Here is a 27,610-nt window from a genome sequence, read left to right on the forward strand (position 1 = left end):
ACCAGCAAGTAACATAATTATGACTGTATAGTGGCAACAATAAGTTAGGTATCAGTGTCCTATGGACTAACATCTACCTGTTCTTAATTTTTGACTTATTCATGACTCCCAAATGGAGGGAATTTAAAGAAAAGTTTGATAAAGATGAATGACAATTATCAGTGAATAACAGGAATTGCACAATGCAAGAAATCTAATATTTCCTTATGTATGTGCGTAATAATTTTCATCTTGGTGCATTAATTTATAAATGAAGTCATGTAGTCATGCAGCACAGTGCGTAAGATCACTTTACAAAACCCAGTCATTTTGAGTATTCATCATTTCCACTAAACGTTGTTTTTTTTTAAAAATAATCAGATAAGTACCTGTTTTCTTATTTTTCAGCAAAGAATCCACCTCCAGTTTGTGTTGCGGTACCACACCTGAAGAAGTATGCAAGTCTGTGTGTCAAGTTTAAGGATCTTTCAATCTCCAATCATTCCTTCTCGGGTATTAATGCTTGTAAATTATCATAACTATAAACTGTGCCTGTCGCCCAAGTTTTTATTACAAGTACAGGAATGTAAGGTCTAGACAAAGATTTAAGCACAATCCCTATGTGCTTAAAGTGAGCTTCTACAATTGTTTGATGTCCATTATCGGTCCATAACAAATTTGTTTACTCAATAGGATCCATACAAGGTTTATGGCAAAAAGATCATGGTCAGTTTTGATATGCCTGTCTTGGACTAACTATTGAATTGCATTGTCTGTTGTTTTCCTTTTCAAGATTAATTGGGCAGAAAGTATTTATAAAAGCTTTCAGACTTGGTTTTTGGACTAAAAGGCATGAAAAATAAATCAAAAACATTGCTTTCATTTACATAATGACAGTACGAGGGTTCAACGCAATAAGGGCGTATCTACATATAATAACTATATGTAGATACGCCCTTATTGCGTTGAACCCTCGAACTGTAGTCAGTACAGTTTAATTGTACAAGTCATACAATTCATAGATCTATTTACTGGAAAAAATACCTGAATATCTCTTTGCTGTTATATAATCTTACTGTATGTTAGATAGAAGAAAATAATAAAGTGCTATGATCTTGAACAGAAGAATATGAAAATTCATATTTTGGGCCATTTTTAGCTTAAAAAAATGCAACCTTAAAAGTTCGTACGTGGCAGATACAACCTTTTGCTTCAGTAGGTATTCATAATCCTCACTGTAAAATGGGTTGTAAGTAAAAGATAACACCTTATATTATTAACTAAATGTCATTTTTGGTTCAATAAACGGGGTCACAAATTATGATTTTCTGTTCAGATTATGACCCTTTCGATGCAGTTTCCAAAAATGTATAGGTCATATATGTATTAGTTTCGACCATAGACTTCTGGGACATCTATATACATTTTGTCGGAATTATGGCTATTTATGTACTACTTAGAAAGTTAATTTCTTGTTTAAAATTTTGTTAAGGTACACTTTTCAGACATCTTTTTTTTACGTTGATCTATATTTTATTTTCACATAATTGTGTTTCTCAGTACAGTTACACTTCCCATCTTTTGGTACGAGTTTCATTGTCTGCTGATAACTCTTGTCACAATTTCAGCTTTAAAACTATAATGAATACAGGCCAGAATGAATTCAATTATTTTGCAATGAACCTTGTTTTTCAGGCTGTGTGTTCATTGAGGCGGAACTTCTAAAAATCAAAATAGAAGAATTGAAAATTGGATGTTTCAAGATCCCACCAGGAAATGAAATTGGCACCTCAGATGTGAACACCTATTTACACCAGATTGGTAGGGCAAAGGCAGTTGGTGTTAAGAGAGTTGGATATTGGAACAGTCATCATGACAGTTCAAAGATGTATTTTAAGTCTTTGAAAAACTCACCAAATAAGCAGATTTAAGGAGATCTTTATACCTTAGATTGAAAACAGTAACATTCCATTTTATAATTTGATGTCCAATTCTTTGATTATTTCATCATTGCCACTAATCTTGAAAAATAAGAGACAGTGTTTGCGAGTTTCAGAATTTTGAAAATTGGGCAGTCTAAGAAAAATTATTTTCTTGAATTTATTATTTGTTATTTGTTTCACTTCATCATCCATATCATATGACACAAGGTCCATAACTCTGGCACCAGTTTTTTATGAGTTATGCCCCCTCTTACTTAGAATTTAAGGTTAATTTTGATGCATTTTCAGTATATCTCTGTTATTACAGAGAGGATTTGATTCAAACTTAAAATGGTTGTTCAGCATCATCACTCACATTATAGTGACACAAGGACCATGACTCATGCACCAGTATTGTATAAATTATCCCCCCTCCCTTTTTTACTTGGAATTAAAAATTTTGGTGCACTTTCACTCTATCTCAGTAATTACTAAATGGATTGATTTGAACTTAAAGTAATTGTTCCACATCATTACTGACATCATTTGACACAAGAACCATCACTCTTGCACCAATATTTCATAAATTATGCCCTCTTTTGTCTATGAATTCCATTTTAATTTTGATGCTTTTTCACCATGGACCTGTTATAAATACTTATTTGATATTTTGATACACTTTATCTTTATCTCTCTTATTACTTAATACATTTGACCCAGACTCAAAATGTTGTCCAATATCTTCATCCATATTGGAGTTATTAAACACTAGTGACAGCTCCAGTTTCCTCAGATGTGCTCTGTTTCACTATCCAGCATTGAAATAGTTGAGCGTGCTGTCTCCTGTACATGTGACAGCTCTTGTTGTAGTTTCTTGGTTTAAATAATTTGCTTAGGTCCACTTTTTCCCAAAACCTATAAGAGCTACAGCTTTGAAACTTCGCACACTTGTTTATCATCGTTAGGTGAGTAAGTAGACCAAGAACCATAACTCTAACCTGTGTTTTGTCAGAATTGTGGTCCTTTTTCAGTTTTTTTACTTCGAAAATCTTAACTGTAACTGTTCTCTTACGTATTGTTCAGCACTTGCAAACGAGCAATGGCACCTGCAGCAGTGGTCATTTTGAAAAAAGTTATGCTCATTTTTCGACTTTTTATATTCATTCAGTTAACTTCCTTTGATGACATGGCTGTTGAACAGTCAGGTTTTGCTGTCCTGCAACAACTATTGTAATTTTATTTTATTTAAGAAATAATTTATAGCAAAAGAGTGTTTTAACACTATTTATGCATGATGGGCAGTTATACGTCGTGCATAATGATTCCACGAGGGCGCAGCCCGAGTGAAATTATTTGTATGATGTATTACCGCCAGAGTGTATAAATAGTGTTAAATCATGGTTTTGCTATAAATTATTTCGATTCTTATATGCTCTAAATCTAAAACAATAGATAAGATATAGTAGCGCTCTTTCTTGGTTGCAACAAAAACATCGACGTCACCGCACATTAACGTGATGTCATTCTAGCGTAAGAGTGTTTTAGCAGAGAAAAGCATCTTAGAAATGTGTATATTTACATTCACTCTATGTGTTGTACATAAAAATAAAAGAACATATTTTCGTATAAGCAATTATATTTCATATCAAGGGTGGCCTTCTTTAGCCAAATTCAATGCGATCTGATGTTATAATTATAATAAACTTGAACAAAATGAGATCAGTTAAGAAATCTTTTAGCAAACACCAAAATTTCAGAAACTTTTTTTCTTATGGTAAAGATATAAGTTGATTCGAATCATGAATTTTTATCAGAATGAGAATTTACAGTGTTTAATTTACAGTAACACGGACAAGGCATTGTAATTAAAAACACAAACTTGAAGTAGGCACTATCTATTTTAGATATATATGTAGCAAACTGCATCAAAATATTTTAGATATCATTTTCCTGAAAAAGAGTTATTTGAGCTGAAAAAAATTATCCTTGGTAAAATATCTGGAAAAAAATGGAGACAACTCCACTAAAACTTAATTAAAGGCTTAGGTGGTTATGTACATAGTATCTCCTGAAAAGCGTGCACTTTTTACCTCTTGGCATGAAAAAATAATGCATAATTAGTAGCAATTATATATAATATATGTAAAGATCAAATCATTTAATGCCCTGCGGGAAAGTGAGACATTTTTGTGGTGAAATTTGTCAACAAAGAAACAAAGTATGGGGAAAATATCTAGAAATATGAGAAAATCAAAGAAAATTCAGGACTGTTATATACATGACTGTGTTATTATGTATAGCAGGTAACATAGATAGGTTACTTTTGTATTTCACTGGTATAACATGGACAGGATTTTGATTGTCTAATGGTGTTCACTCAATAATTTCACTATATGTTATTATAAACTGTTTGTTTCCCTTGTGTAAAGAGGGCTTAGGGTAAGTCTCTACATGGACAGATCGTTTTTACTGTTCTGTTGTATTGATATTTTTAAAGGATCGGTAAACCAACATTCAACAACAAAATGTTATGCTCACAAGAATAGAAGAGTTCACATTAAATGTGGCAGTTATTTTGGTATTATGTTGGTAGGGAAGTGCTGAGAATGATTGAATAGTGAGACAATTTCTTTATACTTAAGTGTTTTTATGTACTGAAATGTTTTGTTTTTCATCTCGGCTTGCATTCTAAATGCATCAAATTATATCTGTCATTTTGTATTCTTTTTACTGAGGTTTAGAATCATTTTTCATAATAGCCTTTGTATTTTGCATGCAATTTTTGCTTTTTATAATGTTTACTTGCTTGATGTCTTTCATTTGTAACACTAAATGTTATATACAATTTTGTAAACCCTAACTTGATTTTGTCAAAAAAATCATATATTAAGCTCATATTTTCTGCAAAATGTAGGTAGAAAACAGTTTATTAGTTCTGTATGACTACAGAGATTGTTTATTTATATTTTCATACTTTATTTTGTAATTGCTGAATTTACAAGAACCTATTCTAATATGCATTTTTTATATCTTGATGCTGAAACATACTACATTTTATCACATGTTTGATGTCATGAGAGTGAAATAAAGCCATTGCATGATTTTAGTGTTACGCTAGAATAATAAAGCTTTGAGGTTGATGTTCTTTTTAGTAAAGGAGACATTTGGTGAATTGTCTTGGTTTATATTAGGCAAAGAAAGAAGAAATTTTGATGTTTCAGCAGGAAAAGCTTACATGTGATAAATAGAGGATACTACATGAGCGGCTTTTCATATTCAATTCAAGACTTGAATAAAATGATAAAATGTCACACTCTGCTTCTTTAAAACAGGAAGTACAGTTAAGAAAATAGAAAATTATTAATGCCTTAGGTAAAGAGGCGAAAGATTTTCTTCTGGATGAATCTCAAGTAAATATTTTTTTCATATTTGTATTATAATGACAGCTTATATATTTTTCATATTTGCAGGATAGGTAAGCGTGTAAATGTAGTAATTTGTCTGTGCTGCATTAAGCATGACTACAGCTGGTAGAGCTCATATTCTTTTATTCCGATTTCAAGAAAATATGTTGTCAGTGAAGAAATTGAATAGCCCATTAAAGTCGTAAAGGAGATATGAATTGACATTTTCAGTTATAAAATGTTGAATTGATTTTCAGTTTGAAAGATGCTTACGTACTTTACATTGATTTGATTCAAAATCTTGACATAGTTTTAACATGTTAAGGGCAAGACAATAACCATTTTGATCTACTTTCCGTGATTTTGAAGTACATAGATTAGTGGACAGTGTTTAAGGTATTAGATCACTAATAGAGAACCTCCTTTTTGAAGAGTATTCAATTCCTAATATAAACCTACTTTTACTGCAATTCTTAGGGGGGCGTAGGTTCAAGCCTTACTGGGACCAGTCTTTTTCCCCCTTATTTTCCTTTTTTAGCTCGACTATTCGAAGAATAAGTAGAGCTATCCTACTCACCATGGCGTCGGCGTCGGTGTCGGCGTCGGCGTCGGCGTCACACCTTGGGTTAAGTTTTTCGTACCAGTCCACATTTTGACAAAGTCTTTTGAGATAAAGCTTTGAAACTTTCAACACTTGTTTACCATCATCATGGCCAGTTATAGGCAAGAGCACATAACTCAATCAAGGATTTTGGCTGAATTATGGCCCCTTTTGACTAAGAAATCATGGTTAAGTTTTTCGTACCAGTTCATATTTTGACAAAGTCTTTTGAGGTAAAGCTTTGAAACTTTCAATATTTGTTAACCATCACCATGTCCAGTTATAGGCAAGAGCACATAACTCCATCAAGGATTTTGGCTGAATTATGGCCCTTTTTGACTTAGAAATCTGGGTTAATATTTCGTACCAGTTCATATTTTGACAAATTCTTTTGAGATAAAGCTTTGAAACTTCCAACACCTGTTTACCATCACCATGTCCAGTTATAGGCAAGAGTACATAAATCCATCAAGGATTTTGGCTGAATTATGGCCCCTTTTGACTTAGAAATCTTGGTTAAGTTTTTCGTACCAGTTCTTATTTTTTGTAAAGTGTTTGACATATGGCTTTGAAACTTTTATCACTTGTTTAGTATAATAGTCTCTATCTGTAGGAAAGAGAACATAACTCTGTCATCTATTTTGGCTGAATTATGGTCCTTTTTTGATTTTGAAATTGGTTCTGTTTTCATACAAGTCCATGTTTTGTCAAAACTATTTGACATATGGCTTTTAAACTTTGAACACTTGTTTATCATTATGATTTCCATCTGTAGGCAAGAGTACATAACTATTTTGACTGAATTATGGCCCTTTTTGGACTTTGAAATTGGATCATATAGCCATTTAGTGCAAGACTTATCGAAATCAAAGTAATACAGGAACATTGTTTGTCTCATCTATTTATTTCTTTTGTCTGAATATCAGTGGAAATATTTTGACCCCATTCTTCAATCAATTCTTCGAATAGTCGAGCGCGCTGTCATCAGACAGCTCTTGTTTCTAGTAAGTTTTTACTTCTTTCAAGACTTATTATTGATTTCTTGTACAAAAATGGAAGAAGATGAATCTCATTATTAAGTGATTTCTTGGTGTTCAAAGTGAGTTTACTACTTAATTAAACAGAACTTTAAAATATTGAGTTACACGCTGTGAAAGTTCTCTATTTTGCTTTCACTCTTAGATTTTATATTATGGAAGAAATTTAGGTAGGTTTTACGTCTGCCCTAAGGTTATTTTTAAATGGAGTAAGCAAAATTCAAAATAGAAACACAGCATTCGACCTTATTTTTTCAATGATAAAGTATGAATTCTATCTCATTATATCTGTTTACTTGAGGCACCGTAGAAAATATGATATTGACATTTTTATTTTTTGTTTTATAATTGTTTACCAATAGTTTGATGTTTCTTTTATTAAAATTAATGGTAAAATGAGTTCTCTGCAAACGTTTTGGATAGTGGTTATCACTTTGAAATTTGTCTCTACTTGAGCTTGAGGAGATACCATAAGTTATACAAAATTTATAAAAAACGGCATGATAAAAGTTTTTAAAAATTGCAAAATAGTGCAAAACACAGTTACCTTTCAGAATATACCAAGCAAAGTCCATTTTGTAAACATTACTATTAGTGATCTAATACCTTAATTAACCGTGACTTATTATTGCGATTCAGCAATTAAATTTGAGATACACCTAGTTTTGACAATATAAACGTATCCTTAATTTCTGAAAAATTGGCCAATTTTGTGGAAAATGACTTCTGGTTTGTTGGGATGGACGTGGACATGGTGTAACAATTGGGTTTTGTTTACACAAGCTGTGACTTTTGTATGACTTGATTTACAGCACAAGCTTCTCGTGCACATGTGACAGTGGTCATGCTTCAAGTAGCACAGAAACATATTGATATTTTTAGCTCACCTGTCACGTAGTCACAAGGTAAGCTTTTGTGATCGCCATTCCTCCGTCATGCATAGTGCATCGTGCGTCATGTGTCAACAATTTCTAAAAAGTCTTTTTCAAAACCACTGGGCAGATTTACACCAAACTTCACAGGAATGATCCTTGGGTGGCCCTCTTTTAAAATTGCCCAAATAATTGAAATCCATGCAGAACTCTGGTTGCCATGGCAACCGAAAGGAAAAACTTGTGCGAAACCACAGGTCCTAGGGCTTTTGTATTTGGTATGTAGCATCACTTAGTGGTCCTCTACCAAGATTGTTCAAATTATCCCCTAGAATCAAATATGGTCCTGTCCTTGGGGTCACATGGTTTACATAGACTTGGGAAAACTGTGAAAATCTTCTTGTCCAAAACCTCAGGGTCTAGGGCTTTGATATTTGGTATGTAGCATTTATTCAAATAATCCCCCTAGGGTCAAATATGGCCCCGCCACGGGGTCACATGGTTTACGTAGACTTATATATTTATATATCTTGTCCAAAACCTCAGGGTCTAGGGCTTTGATATTTGGTATGTAGCATCATCTAGAGGTCCTCTACCAAATTTATTCAAATAATCCCACTAGGGCAAATATGGCCCCGCGTTGGGTGTCACATAAGACTTATATAGAGAAAAACTAAAAATCTTCTTGTCTTAAACCACAGGGCCAAGGGCTTTGATATTTGGTATGTAGCGTTGTTTTGTGGTCCTCTACCATGATTGTTCAAATTATTACCCTGGGGTGAAAAGAGGCATTTTGCCCCGGGGGTCCCTAGTTTTACATAGACTTTTAGAAGAAAAAACTTTTAAAAACTTCTTGCCTGAAACTGCAAGGCTTAGGCTTTTTATATTTGGTAAGTTGCATTGCCTAGTGGTCTACAACCAAAATTGTTCAAATTGTGCATCTTGGGTGAAAAGAGGCCATGTCCTGGGGTTCCTAAGTTTTACATTGGCTTATATAGGAAAAAACTTCAGAAATCATCTGAAAGTTCAAGGCCTAGGCCTTTGATATTTTGTATGTATCATTTCCAAGTTGATCTTTAACAAGATTGTTCAAATTATGCCCCTGGGGTAAAAAGAGGCCCTGCCCCGGGGGTCACTTGTTATATGAGTTATATAGGAAAAAGTACTTTCTAGACTGTTGAATTATATTTACCTGATGATCCCAAGTGATAAGTAGTCACCCAACTGTGACCTTGACATACTGACCTGCTTTCTTGTTTTTTAAGAATCTGATACAGGCTTGAAGTTTTGTTGACATGTACAGTTTTGCACACCGATCTTAAAACTGACTTAGTTTGACATTTGAAACATGCAGCTAACATTACTAAGGTGAGCGACCCAGGGTCATCATGACCCTCTTGTTATTATAAAGGATTTAATAATGATATATTTATATCAAGGTGCTTCATACAGCTTACAAGAATAAAATATTTGCTTTTTATGGATGTGTTTTAATTCTTTTATATCATTAAATTATTTTATGGTGTTTACCTTCCTTTAATTGCGTCCATTCAGTTTGTGCGTGTGTGTGCCTGCATGCCATTCATGCCAGCAGGTGTGCATGTGGGTGTAAAACAATGCCTGGCAAAGAACATTGTCATGCATGACTGCATTTCAAATAACTTAGTACGAATGTACCCACTAGCAGTAACATGATGGTGTATCTTTTGCTTCACCCAGACACCTAGCTCAAAGGTCACACATGCCTCATTGATCTGTTTCCTTGTCTGGTCTGTTATTATGTCTCCCACACCACTGTGTCTCCCATCTGATCATGATCTACACTTGTCGCAAAGGCAGAATCAATCATGTCAAACATGATAAGGGTTAACGTCAAAGATCAAATATTTGATTCAAATATTCTCTGCTTCATATCTTCTTAACCACTGGAATGATTTTCATAATACTAGCCTCTTTTGTCAATCTCAACAGTACACAACCAATATTCCAAGGCCACAGTCTCACTTGAAGGTCTAGTAACATGATCACAACACGGTTATGTCGGATGGATATTGAAAAGAAGTCTTGCTAAATATTCATCACAATAAGACAATGTGTCACATGCAAGTTTCAAATTCATAGATGAAAGGGGCCAAACATTTCCATGTCTGACATTCATACATCAATTAAAATTTCAATGACTGCATAAACTATCACTTTTGCAAGGCAAGACCCAATGACACATAAGTCACTTAGACACTTAAACCACAAAACGGTGTACGAGTGGTTTAGGTCGCCGACTTCGGATAATCTAAGCCTGTCGGTGCCCGCACTTGCAAGAATTAATGATAGTCCGTTTGTTAGAAATATACTTCAGTAAAGAATTTTTTGCCTGTGATCCGCAAGGATTCTCTGAGTTGACATGGAAATTACTCATGGACAGTAACTGTTGATAATTCCTGCTGATTCACGGGCTGTGAGTCGAAGGTCAAGGTCACTGGCTGTCGGGTTCAAAAACCTTTTCTGCGTAATATTTTGAGAACACATTGACTTTCAATCTTCAAAACATGGCAGGCACATTGATGTTGGTTCTTAAGTCATCCGGTGTGCTGACTGTTGGACTATTGTTTTGTGTTCATTATCAAAAGTACCCAATTGCAATGATCAGTCGTCATATTTACTGCATAATATATTCTGATCATATTTCATGCAAATCAAGAAGGAAATGTAGTCTCAGCAGTGTAAACAGACATCTCAATGATTTTGAGAGTAGTGCCAAGCTTTAATCATGTTTGACATGATATCAATCGCGTTATAGTGAGTTTGCTGAGGCAAAAAAAAAAATATATATTCAGATAACGAGTCCAAAGGTGTCTTCTAGAATGTTAACGGTACAATTGTGGACACTGAACCACCCACTCAAACGAAGAGAGTTCTTAAAATAAATGCTTCAGGTACAAAAAAGAGGGACATGAAGGCTTTATGTGGCTCACCAGAATCTATATCAGATTACCCTAAGTTTTGAACTTGACATATGCAGATATCATTCAGCTAAGGTTTCTTGTGAACACGCTACAGACCACAATTTAAGTTTGAAACACATACATTTGGTCAGAATGTTTGCCTTGATGACCTTTAGGTCAAGTTCGAATCTAGCTTATATGGGTAAAAAAAATAGGTCACCCGGTAAAATCAACGGAAAAAACAGTTTTGACCAATCTTTATGAAACTTAGTCGGAATGTTGGTCTTGATGATATCCAGGTCAAGTTTGAAACTCGGTCATGTTGGGTTAAAACTAGAACACTAGGCCAGATCAAAGGAAAATCTTGTTAACACGCTAGAGACTACAATTTAAGTTTGAAACATGCGAGAGTTGGTCAGAATGGTTGCCTTGATGAACTTTATGTCAAGTTTGAATCTCGCTTATATGAAATAGCTAGGTCAAATCAAAGGAAAAGCTTGTGAACCCTCTAGAGGCCACAGTTTTAACTCAGTCTTTATGAAACTTAGAATGTTTGTCGATGTTCTCTAGGTCAAGTTTGAAACTGGGTCATGTTGGGTCAAAACTAGTTCACTAAGCCAGATAAAAGGAAACTCTTTTGTGAACACTCCAAAGTTTAAGTTTGAAACTCCTGATAACTGGTCAGAAAGTTTTTCTTGATAACCTCTAGGTTTTATTAGAATCAGGGTCATATAGGGTAAAAAACTAATCAAATCAAAGGAAAAGCTTGTTAACACTTTAAAAGCCACAATTATGATCCTCACTTGATGGAAGTTAGTCAAAATATTTATCTTGAAGAACTTAAGGCCAGATTTAAACCTGGGTCGTGTAGAGTCAAAAACTATGCCACTAGGTCAGATCAAAGGAAAATGATGTTAACACTCTAGAGACCACAATTTAGATTTGAAACTCATGAAAATTGATCAGAATGTGTGTCTTGATGAAATCTAGGTTAAATTTGAATATGGGTCATCTGGGTCAAAAACTAGGTCACTAGCTAAAATCAAAGAAAAACTGTGCGAGTGCAATGGGGCTGCACTTTTTCCTGGAAATTCGTGAAATTTGATCAGAATGATTTTCATGATGAATTCTTTGTCAGGTTCGAATCTGGGTCATCTGCAATAAAAAAAAACCAGATCACCTGTAAAAATCAAAGAAAAACAGGGGCTGCAGTTTTCATTTGATGTGCTTGAAACTTGGTCAGAATGTGTGTCTGCATAAAATCTCGGAGAATTTTTATCTTGGTCACGTGGGATCAAAAACTAGGTCACCAGGTCAAGTCAAAGAATAAGCTTGTTTAAACTTTAGGGACCACATTTTTGACTCCATCTTCATAAAACGTAGTCAGAATGTTTGTTATCATTAAATCTTGGATGATATAAAATCTGGGTCGTGTGGGGTCAAAATCTAGGTCACATGGTCAAATCAAAGGAAAAATTTGTATACATAAGCGACCACATTTGCTCCAATCATTCTTTAACTTTGTCAAAATGTTTGTTTGCATGAAATCCTTAATAAGTTCGAATCTGGGTCATGTGGGGTCAAAAACTAGGTCACTACATCAAATCAAAGTGTTTACATTCAATAGGCCACATTTTTGGTTCGTAGTCTGAGTATTTGTCTTCATCAAATCACTAGGTCAAATATGTTTACACCTTCATGGTGTGTTACTCAGGTGAGCGGCCTAGAGCCGTTTTGGCCCTCTTGTTTAATATAAAACAAGTAAATATTTTCAAGGCTTCTATTATTTGTAGACTATTTGTATGAAAATAATGGTTTGTTTTCAACCAAACATTGACTGGAGGCTTTGTTAAAGATGTGGTCCTTAGCGGTCATTTTTGAGTCATCGATTGAGGTTTGAATAAAACTATGTATGGCCTTCACCGTTGATAATTTAAACAGCTATGGTCACATAATACTCATATAACTACTCATCCTTATACCGATATAGAGCGGTATGGAGGAATGTGAAATTAATGGATGCAGAGACATGTATTTTTATTCTTACCCCACCCCTCCTCTCTCCCCCACCCACAGCACTCTTTCTCTATTCTTGAGAGGAATACAAAGCATTAAATTAAGAGTAATTTATATTTTATTGCATATTACAGCTAGTATAACAAACAATTTCAAGAACATACATGTATTACGTTCTTATAAATTATTGACCGACAACCCATCAAAGAAGTGAATCTTGCTGAAAACATTCCGTTTCGACTGGTGAAAAGCGCTGTAAGTGTGGCTCCGCGAAAATCTGTAGTGACTTTCCCGCTGTGATTTTCACGACGCGGAGGTGAAAAGAAATAAAACATCGAAAAAGAAAATGTAAGTGTTGAAGACATATTGTTTCAGGCAATATGCAGTTCTCTAGATTTTGACCTCGGACTACATCCTCGCTCGATATCGGTAGGTCAAAAACACTATATTCTGGCTAAACAACGTTTAAAAGTTACGCTTAAAAGATGGATGCTGACTCCTGAGAAATGTATGTATTCTACTTTTTTTCTAGCTCCTACACATATGTATACCACTACAACGTCAGAACTGTCTACTTTTTGTCCCTAATTTCATCGGTTTCTGACCTCGTTTCAAGTTCTTTGATGGAAACAAGTTCGACCGTGGCGTACGTGTCTGTGGATCTGTAGTTATTTTTCTTAGTACGAAATATTGAGAAAAAAGTAAAGAAAAATAACTAGTTCAGACATACCCATAATTCCATAAAGGCAAAAGTACCATTTTACAGTAGACGGTGCGTACGCAGTAATTTCAAAATTATTTCAAAATTTTCGAAATACTTATTATGTACTAATTCCTTCATATAAACAAATACTGAAAAGCTGTAAACTTTTTCATAGTACGGCTTTGCGTCGGAGGAAGGACTAATTTTCGTGGTTTTCGGTGTCGATTAAATGACCAAAACGGTCAAATAAATTTTTCATTCATTGAATCTTAAAGAATAAAAATCCACGAAATGTATATCCTCACGAAATATCCTTTCTTTAATGTAAAGTCTCTATATACTTATCTACGCTCGAAGTATGAACTAAAAAGCAGCCTTTTTACGAGGCATTTACACTACGGACACTGTACAGCGTTCTTTTTAGATATTTACGATATTAAAATCCATTTTACTTTTCGGCTTTTTTTCTACAGTAACAGATCTAAATTGGTCTGAACGCCTTAGTAGTTTATTATTATAAAACTAATAAAGCTCTTTGGGTATCTAAAAGAAAAAAGTGTGTGATAAAAACTCGTTCTTTGTTTTATATGCTAATAAGTTGCTATAGGCGTCGCTTGGGGAGCAAATCCGTGGTGTCGTCTGGCGGGATAAAGACGCGCAGTAATCTCATTAACATTTTTACTCCTCCGCAAACCACTTAGCAATGGCAAATTCTCTCGAATTTTCACTTCGTCTATATATTCGGGCAGCTTCTGACAAAAATTCATACCCCCACAGCTTGACAGAGTTGGCTGTGTAATTCGTCCTACGATAAAGTCTAATTCCTCCGCAGGGACAACTTTGTTGTCACTGTAGTCATAATCAAATGCGTCTAGCTCTTCCGGTTTCTTTTTGTTTTCATGATCATAGCACAAATGGCACGAATTGACTGTTTTAGCAAGTGTTGCTGTAGTTGGGCGTCGTAATTTGGCTAGAGTTTTCTTGTCACTGTTGACGTCTGCCGATTTTGCGCGAACTATTTTTCCTTGCTTAAGATTTTCCGCCTCTTCATTCTTGTATCTGTGCGCAGAAGTGGCAGTAGTTGGTCTCTACAATGTGCAAAATGATAAATATATCACCTGCTCCGTTTGTTAGAATTGTTTATGTCGATTGTCTAAAAGAAATGGTTTGATACATTTAACTGGTATTTTAAGATTCTACGAAGCACAGTTTCGCACAATAAAGTGATGTTTATCTGAAACACATCAGAACTTTATCATAAATATATCTGTAAATCTTAGAATAAATAGATAAGGAAGGCGGTTTCCACAGGACTGTCACTCAGTTTTTAAATGAAATCACGCGGAATTTATACGCTGGTGTAAATTGATTACGTCTATTTTTAAATTAATATATCTTCTTGCAAAACACTAAAGTCTTTTAATATTGTCTTACTTGTAATCTTCGAAGAAGTCTGCTCATTTCTCTGTCGGTGAGTCTTCGCGGTTGTTGTCCGCTGTCTGACGTCATTGCTGACGACACACGTGACTGCGTTCCTCTGCTGCACGCGGACGCAACGCTTCGACGCCCATTTTCTGCTAGCAGGTGCTCGTAGTTGTTTAACTGTGAAGCAAAACCAATTATATATATTATAATCATAGCATCTTCAATTCTTTAAAAATTACTTTTGTTTTTATTTCATCCTCAGGGTGGAGATAATTTGCCGGTGAAGAGTCCAATATGACGTCCAATTACGCTTCCACCAGTCTTAAGGAATACGATTCTCGTGTCTGGCTCATCTGATCAGGAAAGTAAATATACCACTCATTGTTCTATTGTTAGAGTATTCGCTCATAAAATATGTCATTATCAAGACAAAAAGATTTGTTTTTATTAAAGCTATGTATACTAGATTTGAGGTATTTGCCAACAGGTGGTTGCATGCCGCGGACTAAACAAATGATTAAGGGTTTATCAGTGGGCCAGTGTGAGCACCCTTTATTTACATTTGTGGAATATCCGGACCTCATACCGTTTAACTTTTTCCGTTTTGCTTATGATATTAAAAGTGCTCCAGTGCTCCAGCTAGCTATTTACAGCAGGGCGCATCGCCCGTTCCGAAATTCGTTCCGCCCTGTTGCCCTGCCAGGCACCCTGCCCGTTTTACAACCATTCATTTCCTTTTTTAGCTAAACTTCCCTTTTTTGCCTCAGTGATTATAATACACTGCTTTATTGCCCCTTTTTATCGAGTGATACACGCCGGGAGGCATTGACATAATTAGCAAACAATTAAACAATTACCTGCCGTAATCGTGCCCGAGGCAGACCATGATATTTTAGACTGCTCCACTAGCATTAAAATCACTGAACCTTAGTGTTAAAACAGGTTGCAAACCAGTCTGAAATCATTATCATTTCGCGCCACCTGTCAAAAGTGTACTTTCGTTTTCGGTAATATAGTCGTAAATACCTTTATACACAACTGAAACTTAAGTCCAGACAACAGACATTTAAATCTAATTAATAAAAATCGATCACAATCAAATTTAGATAGGAAAATATTTTGATTTTATCGTTTTACAAGTTTTTGAAATCGAAAGTAGGTTGTCGTCTGCTTGGTGAAATTGCCGATTTTTCATGAAGATTTCTTTGAAATTAGTTTACTAAGATGTAATGACAGGGTACACTTTAATGTCAGATACTGTAAAATGCTGTTAAACTGTCTTTGCATCATAATAATTTTTCAAAAATATTGTTTAAACTGGACATTCGACGACTTTTAGAAAAAAGTGTAACCATATCCGGATATAAAATTTTGGATACCCGGAACATGTCTATTACAAGTGCTAAACTTGCTTTTAGACTGTTGTAAGTTAAAAACTTTGCCTGATTTCATTTATTTAAGTGGAAGTTTAAACTTTATTTTTAAAAGGCTATAATTCTGCTGAAGCTGTTTTCTTAGTAGATCTAATGTGAACACCTCAGCGGCAGCGGAAACATTGACTTTCTAATTTGCAAACATTTCAAAAAGTAAATAATGTATATATCGTAAAATGCGTACCCGGCCTGGCTCCTCTGTGTGAAGTTTCGCACTGTAAGTGGCCTTTGATACTCTTTTGACGATTTCCTGTAACTCCTTGGATGATACCTGACAATGGAAATATATAGTAAGACAGCGTGTCTTGTCATTTAAATCAGCATAACTAGACGGCAACGTATCGACGCGTCCACATTTTGAAGCAGAAACTGGCCAGAAATCTTTTCTGTAGATTTTGTATAAACTTATTGACCAATAAAATTATCCTGTAAAATACGAAGAAGTAAAGCAGATGTGTCGCTTTTGAAATGGAGCACACATTCTTCATGTGTTTCAAACAATGTCATTCCAGATTCTTTGATTTTCAGATTAATGTTTCATATCAAACACATTTGAACCAGTAGTTTTAAGCTGATGAAGCAATGTAAATTAACGCTTAGCCTTACCTTTTGAGAAAAAAAATAAACAAAACCAAATCAGAGAAAGAAAGAGTTGTTTCACATGAAACAATACAAGTGTCAATATACTAATGAATTCCAGAAATGGACTGTATAAAGGGGCCACGTGTACACGTTCTTACAGACACCTTTAAAAACTAATAATTTTCAAAGAACTGTTACAAATGTTCGTTTTGATGCATTTGCAATAATGTCCCAGTGTTGAAATTTCACATAACTATGTGGAAAGTAGTTTTCAGCATTTGCTTGTTTTCAATTTCTATACAAATGGCATTCATTTTCAAAGGGGGACAGCTTTTTCAGAATATTTGAAGTATACGTCGTATGGGACAGAACGGCAGATCATGTAATGGTCAAATAGAATCTTGGTTAAGTTTTTGTTCGTTTATCAAATATCTTTTGTGTTTTGATGATATACCTATAAACCTTAACTCCGTAAAAGGTCTTTACTTAAGTTATGATTTTAGGATTATTATTTTACTTAAGTTATGATTTAAGGATTATTATAAATCACATGGCTGATGGAAGAAGAACGCCAACAACAGTACAAATACTTAGTTATTTAGACTAGTGCATAATTTTCAACAATTCACCAAATATTTATAGGATTCCTTACATTCCTGCTTCCTTGATATTATTTTGAATTATTTTACATCAAACGCAATAAATTGTAAAAATGAACCATAAGAAGTACAATAATGCTGACGTTAAAGAGAACGGCTACCGGGCATTATTCTAGGTTTACCGGATAAGTGACGTTACGGTATTACCTTAATGAGATTTTCCCCGAATTTGTGCGAAGCGTTAAAAATAAGTTTAGTTCAGTGAACGGAAAAGTTTTATGGTGAAAAGGTGCTGAATCAACCAATCCGTATATTATTATTAACCTCTTATTAATTTACTCACACGACTCATTAGCTTTGCATCAAGAAATATTCTTCGACTGAAAAACATTGCTCTTCTAAAGTCGTGCAATACTTCCTTTAAAGACCTAATAATCTAATTATATAACATTATACTTCAAATTGTCACATGGGGGTGGGGGGGGGGGGGGGGGGGGGGGGGGCGAGGGGCAATTACACAATTTTATAACAGTAATGAAATATGTGATCAAATGTTATGGGTCTTTTCGTTCTTTCAATAAACCTGTAACAGAATATACGAAAAGCGAAAAATGTCAAAAATGATGCTGTAATGTGACTAGCAACCTGTAACAAAACGAAAGTACTTTTCCGCTTTCTAAAATAACAAGTCTGGTGCATACCTTCACATGCCGAATAACAATCTTTTAAAGTTTCTATTTTCTGAGATCTGCTCAACACATACTCAGACGCATGGACGTCAGGACGGATATATATATATACGAACAAAAGTAAATCTACGTGACTCCCCCCCCCCCCCCCCCCCCTCCCCCCCCCCCCCCCCCCCCCCCTTCACAAAATTTGTGGGACCAAAAACAAATCAGACTGGTTTAAATCTAAGAAAATGGCTAACAACGGATGCAGTCACAGTTATTTTTTTTTTATTTATTCATTTTGTTTATCAGGATATAGTTAGTGCGTAGATGCTCGTAGGACTACGAACACCTTTTACTTTATCGTTCCCTTCTTGTAAGAATGATGTAGTTGTCCTACTTTCTAACTGGGCCAAGTTCTTCGAAACTTTAACGGGCTGTAATTAATTTAGTTTAGTTTAGATTATACTAATTTGTTTTAGCTCGATTGTGATGAAAGCTTTTAGCTTATTGTAACAGCTCTCGAGTCCGTTTCCTATGAAAACCAGTACTGGGGTCATATGAGAAGTCATGGTCGTGACCCCAATGATGCACGAACCCATGACCACTGCATTAAGCTGTTAACTGGTTAAACTAACCGACTGTAAAATTTCTATTCAAGATACTAGTCTTGGTGGGTGGGAAACACTAGTATGATGTTTTAATTTAACTGTAAAGATGATTTAGTGTTTATAATACTTAACAAGTACATTTGATTTTCTAAGTTTTCTAAACTGTTGAAATCTATTGATAAAGTTAATCGCCTGTTAAAGTTTCGAACAACTGAATCCACTGAATCCAGTTGTTTGCAAATGTAAGGATCGTGCTGACATGTCTTTTTATAACAAGTGAACATAAAAGGTTACAACTGCTGGAAACGTTTCAGTGAATGTGTAAATTACGTTTTTACCAAGTTGGTTCTACACTACAAATATGTAGTTTATTGTAATTCAATTTTATTGATATCCAATAACATGTGGTAATTTTTACGATATTAATATTTAGACGTTGTCAACTGAATTTACCTCCAAGTCAGTCATATTTTTTATCCCATTGATAACTGGTGAAAATATCGCAAGGTCATTTAACTCCGGCGTTAGCCTGTATTGTTAGATGGTAAACTGACACGAAATTAACGCATTTTTTGCCCATGTTTCCCCCGATATATATATAAAACGCTACTGTTGTATATGAAATACAGACGGGTACAAGTTTGCTTTGCGATTGGCTATTTACGGATTATCGTGGTCTAAAAAGCTAATATTGTCCAATTTATTTGACCTGTCAAAAAATGGACCCGGCTTTCATTATATTCTGTTCGAGCCTATATAAGATTAACATGAAAGCCGGGAACATGTTTTGACAGGTCAATTAAATTCTACAATAACCTATAAATATTCACACGTTCTTCGACTGAATAACATTGCTCTTCTAAAGTTGTGCAATCATGACTTACTTTGTAGAACTCGTGCTTATTTCTCGATTACAAACCGAATACCCTATTTATATAATATTATACTTCAAATTGTCACATGCTTATCAGTATCACGTTATTGAAATATCAGAACAACTATCAAATGCAAATCGTGTTGAAATAAAGAGAAATGATACGCTTTTTTCTATTTCATAATAAATCGGGGCAATTACCGATTTTATAACATTAATGAAATATGTGATCTAATGTTATGGGTCTTTTCGTTCTTTCAATAAACCTGTAACAGAATATACGAAAAGCGAAAAATGTCAAAAATGTTGCTGTAATGTGACTAGCAACCTGTAATAAAACGAAAGTACTTTTTCCCCTTTCTAAAATAACAAGTCTGGAGGCGTGTCAGTTAAAACAGCTTTCCCATTTTCCTTTGTACAGATTTCGTTTTTTTTTGCCAGCAGTGTGAATCATTTTTAAATACTTAAAGTAGGGAGAATAACAAGCAGTAAGGTGAATTAATATGAAAGCCAGCCATTCACAACGCCGATATTTGTTTTAAAGCCCTGCTCCCCGGCTATTCAAATTCTTTTGTGTGTATGCAACCCATGATTACAATAGATAACAGTTAACGGCCACGTGCCACACTTTAGCACGCAAAACCACAGGCATTTCATATAGAATTTTATATAAAATAGACTATTTTGACAAGCGTCACTGTACATAGTCAGGATTTTCATGCTTTTTCAGTGCCAATTCAAGGTTAAAAGATAGGACGGGAGCAGGGCTTTAAAGCTAGATCTGGGTCCACAGGACATTGATGCTACCGCTTCTTGTCAATGCACGATTATATATTGCTTCTTAACAATGCAAGGCTAAATGAACTTTGAAATTTATATTTCCTTTGGTTGAGGTTTGAGTCCTCGGAGGTGGGGGAAACAGGAGTGCTTTGGTTGAAGTTTGAGTCCTCCGGGGTGGGGAAAACAGGAGTGCTTTGGTTGAAATTTGAGTCATCGGAAAAAATGGGGAGGCGAAGATTATGATTACTTTAATAAATCATCATCTAGAAACACAAAATAAAAGAAACTAAAAGAGTAAAAAAATGTGTGCATGTTGGTAGGGGGCGGAGAATGAGGTAAGAAGGGGAAGAGGCCAGGGTAAAATCCAAGTAAATAATCAGGTGAACAACATTTCATGCTGAACAATACTCCTGTAAAGTTTCGTTACTATAAGTCAAACACTTTTTGAGATACACGCGACGCAAACTTTAAGGCCCCTTTATGCATATTTATAACCATGTCATGGACAATAGCTCTGGTACTAAGTGTTGCGAAGTCCTTAACATAACCCCATAATAACATTCCCTTAAGGTTTCTTTGTCGAAAACGCTTTGGGACAAATGTGACACAAACTTTTCAGCCTTTTGTCATATTTTTACTAAGACTAAAACCATAAGCGAAATCCACAACAAAGTTGGAGATACGTAACCTTACATTGAGAACATCAATCCTGTAATGCTGTACGACTCTAGGTCAAATACTTCTTGAGATACGGATGACACAATTTGTAGGCATTTCATGCACATACATGACTGTCTCACCACTCTTATCTCAGAGAGTGACAACAAAGCACCTGGTGCATACCTTCACATGCCGAATAACAATCTTTTAAAGTTTCTATTTTCTGAGATCTGCTCGACACATACTCAGACGCATGGACGTCAGGACGGATATATATATATATATACGAACAAAGGTAAATCTACGTGCACACCCCTCCCCCCCACCCCCAATCCGCCCACTATATATACACAAAATGTGTGTGGGGGGGGGGCACAAAACTCAGACTGATATAGCACTTTGAAATTTAAGAAAATAGCAGCCTTTTTAGTGCTTAAGGGTGTCATTTACATACTTTTGAACATTATTTTCAGCTCTCGTATAGACATTTCTACAGTTTCCTAAGGAATGAGTATAACTCTTGTTCAAGTTGGTGGAAAAAGTAGATTTTTTTTTCAGGACTGAGAAAATACAGTTCTAAAATGTAATTTGATCCGTCATTTTGTTTGACTATATCACGAAAACAAATGAAATAACTTTCATTTCTATCAAAATGCAATATCTGTTCAAGCAGATTTTGAAAATCTTGTCACGGCCTTTACAGTATACATTCGGAAGACATAACCGGCGAAACGTGAATTTGAACAACGTTGTTGATTGTACTTTTACAGGAGGGGGCCTCCGTTGCCGAGTGGTTAAGGTCGCTGACTTCAAATCACTTGCCTCTCACCGATGTAGGTTTGAGCCTCACTCGGGGCGTTGATTTCTAGATATGAGGAAGTCATCCAGCTGGCTTTCGGAAGGTCCGTGGTTCTACCCAGATGCCCTTCTGTGATGAAGTAATGTACGGAGGGGCACCTGGGGTCTTCCTCCAGCATTAAAGCTGGAAAGTCGCAATATGACCCATTATTGTGCCGATGCGACGTTAAATCTAACCAAAACGAAACAAAAAAAATTACATGAACCGAATCAAACAATGCACTTCAAAGTGACTACCTTTAGTCTACTTCCTTTCTGATTTTCTTACGGCAGTTTTATTTCTCGCCCACAAACTGTTTTTTACCATGAGACAGCTCATATGTCTAGGTTAAAAACAAATTTCTGGCAAATACAGCTTCTTTAAACTAACAGCTTTAAGGAAGTAAGTTTCTTTTCATTCGAAATAAAGACATTATGTTTCTATAATCGCTAATGTAAGTAGGCTGATCGACCCCATTTGAACAATAATTCTTCATAAAGATACGACAGATTACAGATTTCCGAGAACTTTTTTTTTCATTGACACTATAAATGTTTATTTTTTCGATTAATAAAGGAAAAGTTACAGACAATTTTAATCTTAAATGACTTTTTTAATCAATAAATTATCTTAAAGACAAAGGAACATTAATAACATAATAAAAAAGAAACACAAAGTTTTAATATGATCCTCAATTTCTGTAGTGTCTTTAAACTAGTTTTATTAAATTTTCGTAGGGTTTGCCATTGTATGGCACTTTTGCTCTACCAGTGTGTAGATATTGTATATTCTTCACATCACAGTAATTATTGTTAGGGTGATACTTTATACCCTAAGAAAAATCAAATGCATTTTATGCATTAAATGCAATGTATTTTAATCTAATATTTCAATTATTTACTGAGAAAAAAAAATGTAATGAAAATGGTCGTTTTGTGGGGATTTTCATATACAAGTCTAGTGTTATAAATTTTATTTTCACATACCTGTTTGAATCCGTAAGAATTCGGAGGTGGTGCTGACCTTGTCTTTTTATAATAGCCGAAACTCATCCTTTATATGCCTTATATTCCAGACCTATAAAATAGACATTTAACATTTACATTTCCGCACCAAACAAGACAGTATTTTTCCCTTACACCTTTAAATCATGTTCTTTTTCCGTATCATGTCAACTACACAAACTGTAATAAAGTCAGGTATATACCCAAATAATTCAACAAATTATGACGAGTAAGGATTAATCAGAAAGTTCATCAAATATTTCTATGACTAAGTGTGTTTCTAAAACAAATGATAAGCCATTTTACCCGACATTGTAACATTAAACATAGTTTCCCCATAGATTTATACACGCAAAATGATAATGTATTTTAGTTCTTACATCATACTTGCACGAAATATTCAACAACTTCACAAAGGTGAAATAAAACCCTTTAAATAAATTCCTTCGGCTAACATATCCCTCGTATCCTTGAATAAATAACTACAACAAATGTTCAATACAATAAAAGACTCCAAATTACAATACCTCCCTTCGAAAGAACGGAAAGTTAAATATTTGCACAGCTCTTTCGTGTTACCGGTTTTTCAATTTATTTATCTTAACATTTATTTGTATACCAGCTGATTATATTAACATTGCTTTCAACGGTAGGAAAATACCAAATTGGATCGAATATGTCGATAATAAACGACACATGCTTAGATAAACAGATAAGAGCATACCCGTACTTACTTTTTTTGTAGTATATTACGCTGCTTATTAAAGGGATAGTCGTACATTTTTTTTTCGGTTTGGAGAAACTTGCTACGACAGTCGCTATACAACTTGATTTGAAATCGCCAAAAAATGTGACAAATCATTAAATAAAAAATGACCATCAAACTCTAATCGTAATAAAAAATGAGCGCCAGTAATATGAAAAGTTAAATATTACATTTTATTGCTATTTTCTAGTGTTATCCAAGTCTGGCATACGTAAAGGTATGGTTAGCAAAATCATGAAAACCCAAGTATCCAATCCCATTTAACTAAGCACATGAGTAAAATGTGAAAAAAATGATGAAATGAATTTAATTTTTGTCCACTATTCAATATGTGTATCCCTTTAAGCTATGTATAGAATGCCTGTGAAAAAATCCTTTAAATAACCCTGCGATTTTCAAATGAAACTTTCTCCATGATTTCAAACGTGAAGTAAGAGATATTTCAAGCAAAGATTAAATTGTTGCATATAACCTTGTTCGTCCGTTAAAGATATAATACTTAGATTTTATTCTGTTGGAATCTCACAGTTTAAAGTATTAGTTTAAAAAGCTTTATTGTCTAAAATGAAAATTGGTTTAGGTACAGGGCAGTGTTTTATTGACGTTCTGAGAATCAATTTAAAATGTAATTTCAAAATCTCTGAAAATTGAATACCTACTGACATTTCATTTTAAAAAATAATGTTGTTACTGAAAATCGGAAGACATTATTGTACACGAGAACTGTTTGTGAATATCTGTAGTCATTTGAATGAAACAGAACGAATTGAAAACTGTTCACATAGTAGTGTGATTGGAGAGAATTTTGAATTTATCAAGGAATTAGTCAGACTTGTGGTGTTTGCAAGTGTTTGTATAACCTTTGTCACAATTTCTTTTCATGTAGGTTGTTACTGCGTGTTTTAGGTATGAAATACGCGATTGAAATGGGTTAGTATATTTTCCCGTTCATGACCATGGTTCTTATAGAATACCTAGGGGTAGGGTATAACACGTACGGAGGCATTTTCTTTCTGATCTGGTGCCAGTCATTGTTACATCAGTAGGAATCATAGCTTGAATTACCAATAAAACGAGCTAAAAGGCAGATGTTCATAGCTAGTACAGCAGGTGCACGATTGAAAGTCGGAGATAGATAAAATATCTACGGACCTCTGCATTAATTTTTCACGTATAACAGGTTTTTATTATGCTGCAAGACCTAGTTTAAGGTTTATTTCCTCATTTACTCCGCAATACTTATTTTCGTAAAAGAATCTGATTCTAAATTTAGCTTCTTATGCATATTTAATGATCATAAAATTACAAGTTTTGTAGGTTAACAATAATGGCATATGGACCAGACTATTCAAGCAAAATAGAAATTCATGACTCTATCTCAATTGTTGATCAACTAATATATACTTAAAGCTACTCAAACCACTTAACTATGATTAAGATAGCATACAAGGGAGTTGGAATGACCTAAAAGTCTTTAAGAATCAGCCAAATACCGCCTTTGAGTTATATAGGCGAGTTTGGTGTCGAAATCGATATTTGGAGATGTCTATCTGATGTCATCTCATCTTCGTTGCAAATTCAGTTATTGCTTTTTTTTTTGCGTTCATGTGTTCTAAGGATATTACATATATAAATATTCAGTACTGTTAAAATAGCTTAATTATTGAGTGCCTTGTAAAATTCTGTTATATGACGAATGAACCAAACACTAATTGAATCAGGTATTACTTAGTGAATCGTAATATTGGGTTTCAAATCAATACACATTATACCGATCTGGTATATTTTCATTAAATTTCATTCTACGTTAAAATTAGATATTTTGTTGGACAAGTTTAAGCCGCCATTAACTCCTTATGGCAGTAATCCAATAATCTATTCCGCTGTGTTTGAAATGATCAAAAGTTAATCGCATTGGAGGTATTACATTATTTTACATAATAAAAAGCTTTTGATTACAATCTATCGATTTGGGTATTCAAATAATACCATTTTTTGTCCGTAGTTTTGCAGGTCTTCACCTCAAGTCAATCTAAATGTAAATTTAGAAAATGTAATTTCAGTTTTTCTCAATTTTCATTACATGTATAAAGACGAAAATTAGTTTTAGCACTCTTTATTCCATTACAGTTGTTGCGTCACGCCATCCGATGTTCATTTTTTTGTAAAACACAAGGGCCCACATATATAAACGAGAGTGAGAATGTCCCGATTTTAAACAAGTTCACTTGCAGTTTCTCCTCAGGCTAACACCAAAAAGAGGCATTTATTCAGATAAAAACCTCAATACCAAAAGTTTAAAAACACAGAAATAATCTGTAAAATATTAGACAGCATATATCATATTTTGTAAAGTAATGTTCTGCAAAGGACCCATTTCTTCAATTATTGTAATTATACATAAAATTTTACAGCATGGTATACGCATTAGATACATCTCTTAATATCTTACTGTCTACACCAGAGATATTTTATAAATGAATACCGCTAAGAACCTCGCTTTATTCTAACATTATAATTATACAATTACTCGAAAATGAAAAAAAATACACCTCAACTTACAAAAAATATAAGCTTTTCATTACAAAACTCATAATCTTTCTTTTACATTTTCAGTATTATATGTTTTTGAATGATATCTCTAAATCTCTTTTTAACGTTCAAAAATTAAAGAGCTACATAAGTAACATAGAAACAATATTGTTTCTATAAAAATAGCTTATACCCGTGTTTTTTTTTCATGAAATATATCTTTTAAGATACTATTTTCAATGTAGCACCTGCGTTTTTATTTACAGGCCTTAGTCATATCTGAATCACACGCCTTAAATCCCGCACTGTTCATTTAAAACAACTTCTTTATTTAACGAAGATATAAATTATTATTAAAGCTGTTTGAAATGTCCTACCTTTTTTCCCCTTATATTCTCCCTCGAATGTAATATTTGTATAAATCAACATGTGCTTCGTATCCACACAATACCCTTTTCCATGTTTATGACATGTCACACCTTTTGTGTATTTCAATTAACAATTTAACATTAACATACCACAATACGATATATTTTATTGACAATAAGCGAAGTGTTTTTCCCTTTCAAATATATCACGTTTGAATTTTAATCTATCTACCGTTGCGAAGCTTTTAAAGGTATTTGTAAATTGTTTTGAAAGGCTGACATTTATAGTGACACACAAATGTTTAAATCGAATTTTTAGGTTTAAAGCTTATCTGTGGGTTTACTCAAATGGAATTAGAGATCATATCTTACTTAAATTACTTGGTTTTATTCATTGATGCCTTTTAAATAGCCGACAAATAATTTGTAGCATGAGACGGGTTTAAAACTTAACACGTTTTATCCATTTGAAAAACAGGCTATTGATTGGATTTTCACTGACCAAACAAGCGACATACAGAGAGAAAACCAATAGTCGTAAAAATCTGTTAGTCGTCAAGTCAAGTCAAGTCAAGTCAAATAATTTATTTATGTCTCTTCATACGTACAGCATGATAAAACAGTACATGCTCTATACATTAGTCTAACATTTAGTCAGATGACTAAGTCATCGTCATAAAACTATTAAAACCCTTATATTAACCTTCAAACGGTTTCCTTACATAAAAAAATACTTGTGGAAACATTGAATCCATCTATGACTAGCTGCAGATAGATGTTGTAAGGAAATTTTGAATCTATCTGTGACCAAATAAAGTTAAAAACTGCTTCAAGACATGAAACAGAAAATACTTGCCTAAAGTATTGTTAATAATTCTTTTATAATATGTAGGTTGTACTGTATCTGATCAGATTTTATATACATTCGATTTGATTCAATGTTTCTGTCTGTCTCGTATTTTGTGTTGCGTATGTTGTCTTCTTTGTTGTT

The 27,610-nt window shown here is 34.2% G+C and overlaps 2 protein-coding genes across 6 annotated transcripts in view; one reads left to right on the forward strand and one right to left on the reverse strand.

Annotated features, from left to right (window-relative positions):
* LOC123537927 (uncharacterized) overlaps nucleotides 1-9,295 on the forward strand; it is a 129,798-nt gene extending 120,503 nt beyond the window's left edge. For both annotated transcript variants that reach the window (XM_045321859.2, XM_045321860.2), the window contains exons 6-7: nucleotides 388-492; nucleotides 1,675-9,295. In XM_045321859.2, coding sequence (XP_045177794.2) covers nucleotides 388-492; nucleotides 1,675-1,910 — 341 coding nt within the window. In that variant the 3' untranslated portion in view covers nucleotides 1,911-9,295. The remainder of the gene's footprint in view (nucleotides 1-387; nucleotides 493-1,674) is intronic.
* A 3,578-nt stretch (nucleotides 9,296-12,873) lies between these two features.
* LOC123538502 (uncharacterized) lies at nucleotides 12,874-26,865 on the reverse strand. Of its 4 annotated transcripts, none has more exons than XM_045322655.2 (5): nucleotides 26,629-26,865; nucleotides 22,936-23,026; nucleotides 16,519-16,605; nucleotides 14,911-15,078; nucleotides 12,874-14,564 (listed from the first exon to the last, which is right to left on the reverse strand). In XM_045322655.2, the coding sequence occupies exons 2-5, from the start codon at nucleotides 22,999-23,001 to the stop codon at nucleotides 14,067-14,069; spliced, it is 819 nt and encodes a 272-aa protein (XP_045178590.2). In that variant the 5' UTR covers nucleotides 23,002-23,026; nucleotides 26,629-26,865; the 3' UTR covers nucleotides 12,874-14,066. The 4 variants fall into 4 exon arrangements, with proteins under 4 accessions (XP_045178590.2, XP_045178594.2, XP_045178592.2 ...); XM_045322659.2 differs by lacking the exon at nucleotides 26,629-26,865 and adding an exon at nucleotides 23,481-23,595; XM_045322657.2 differs by lacking the exon at nucleotides 26,629-26,865 and adding an exon at nucleotides 23,334-23,467.
* Nucleotides 26,866-27,610: the final 745 nt, after the last annotated feature.

The sequence above is a fragment of the Mercenaria mercenaria genome, chromosome 18, assembly GCF_021730395.1.
Source record: "Mercenaria mercenaria strain notata chromosome 18, MADL_Memer_1, whole genome shotgun sequence".
NCBI lineage: Eukaryota > Metazoa > Mollusca > Bivalvia > Venerida > Veneridae > Mercenaria > Mercenaria mercenaria.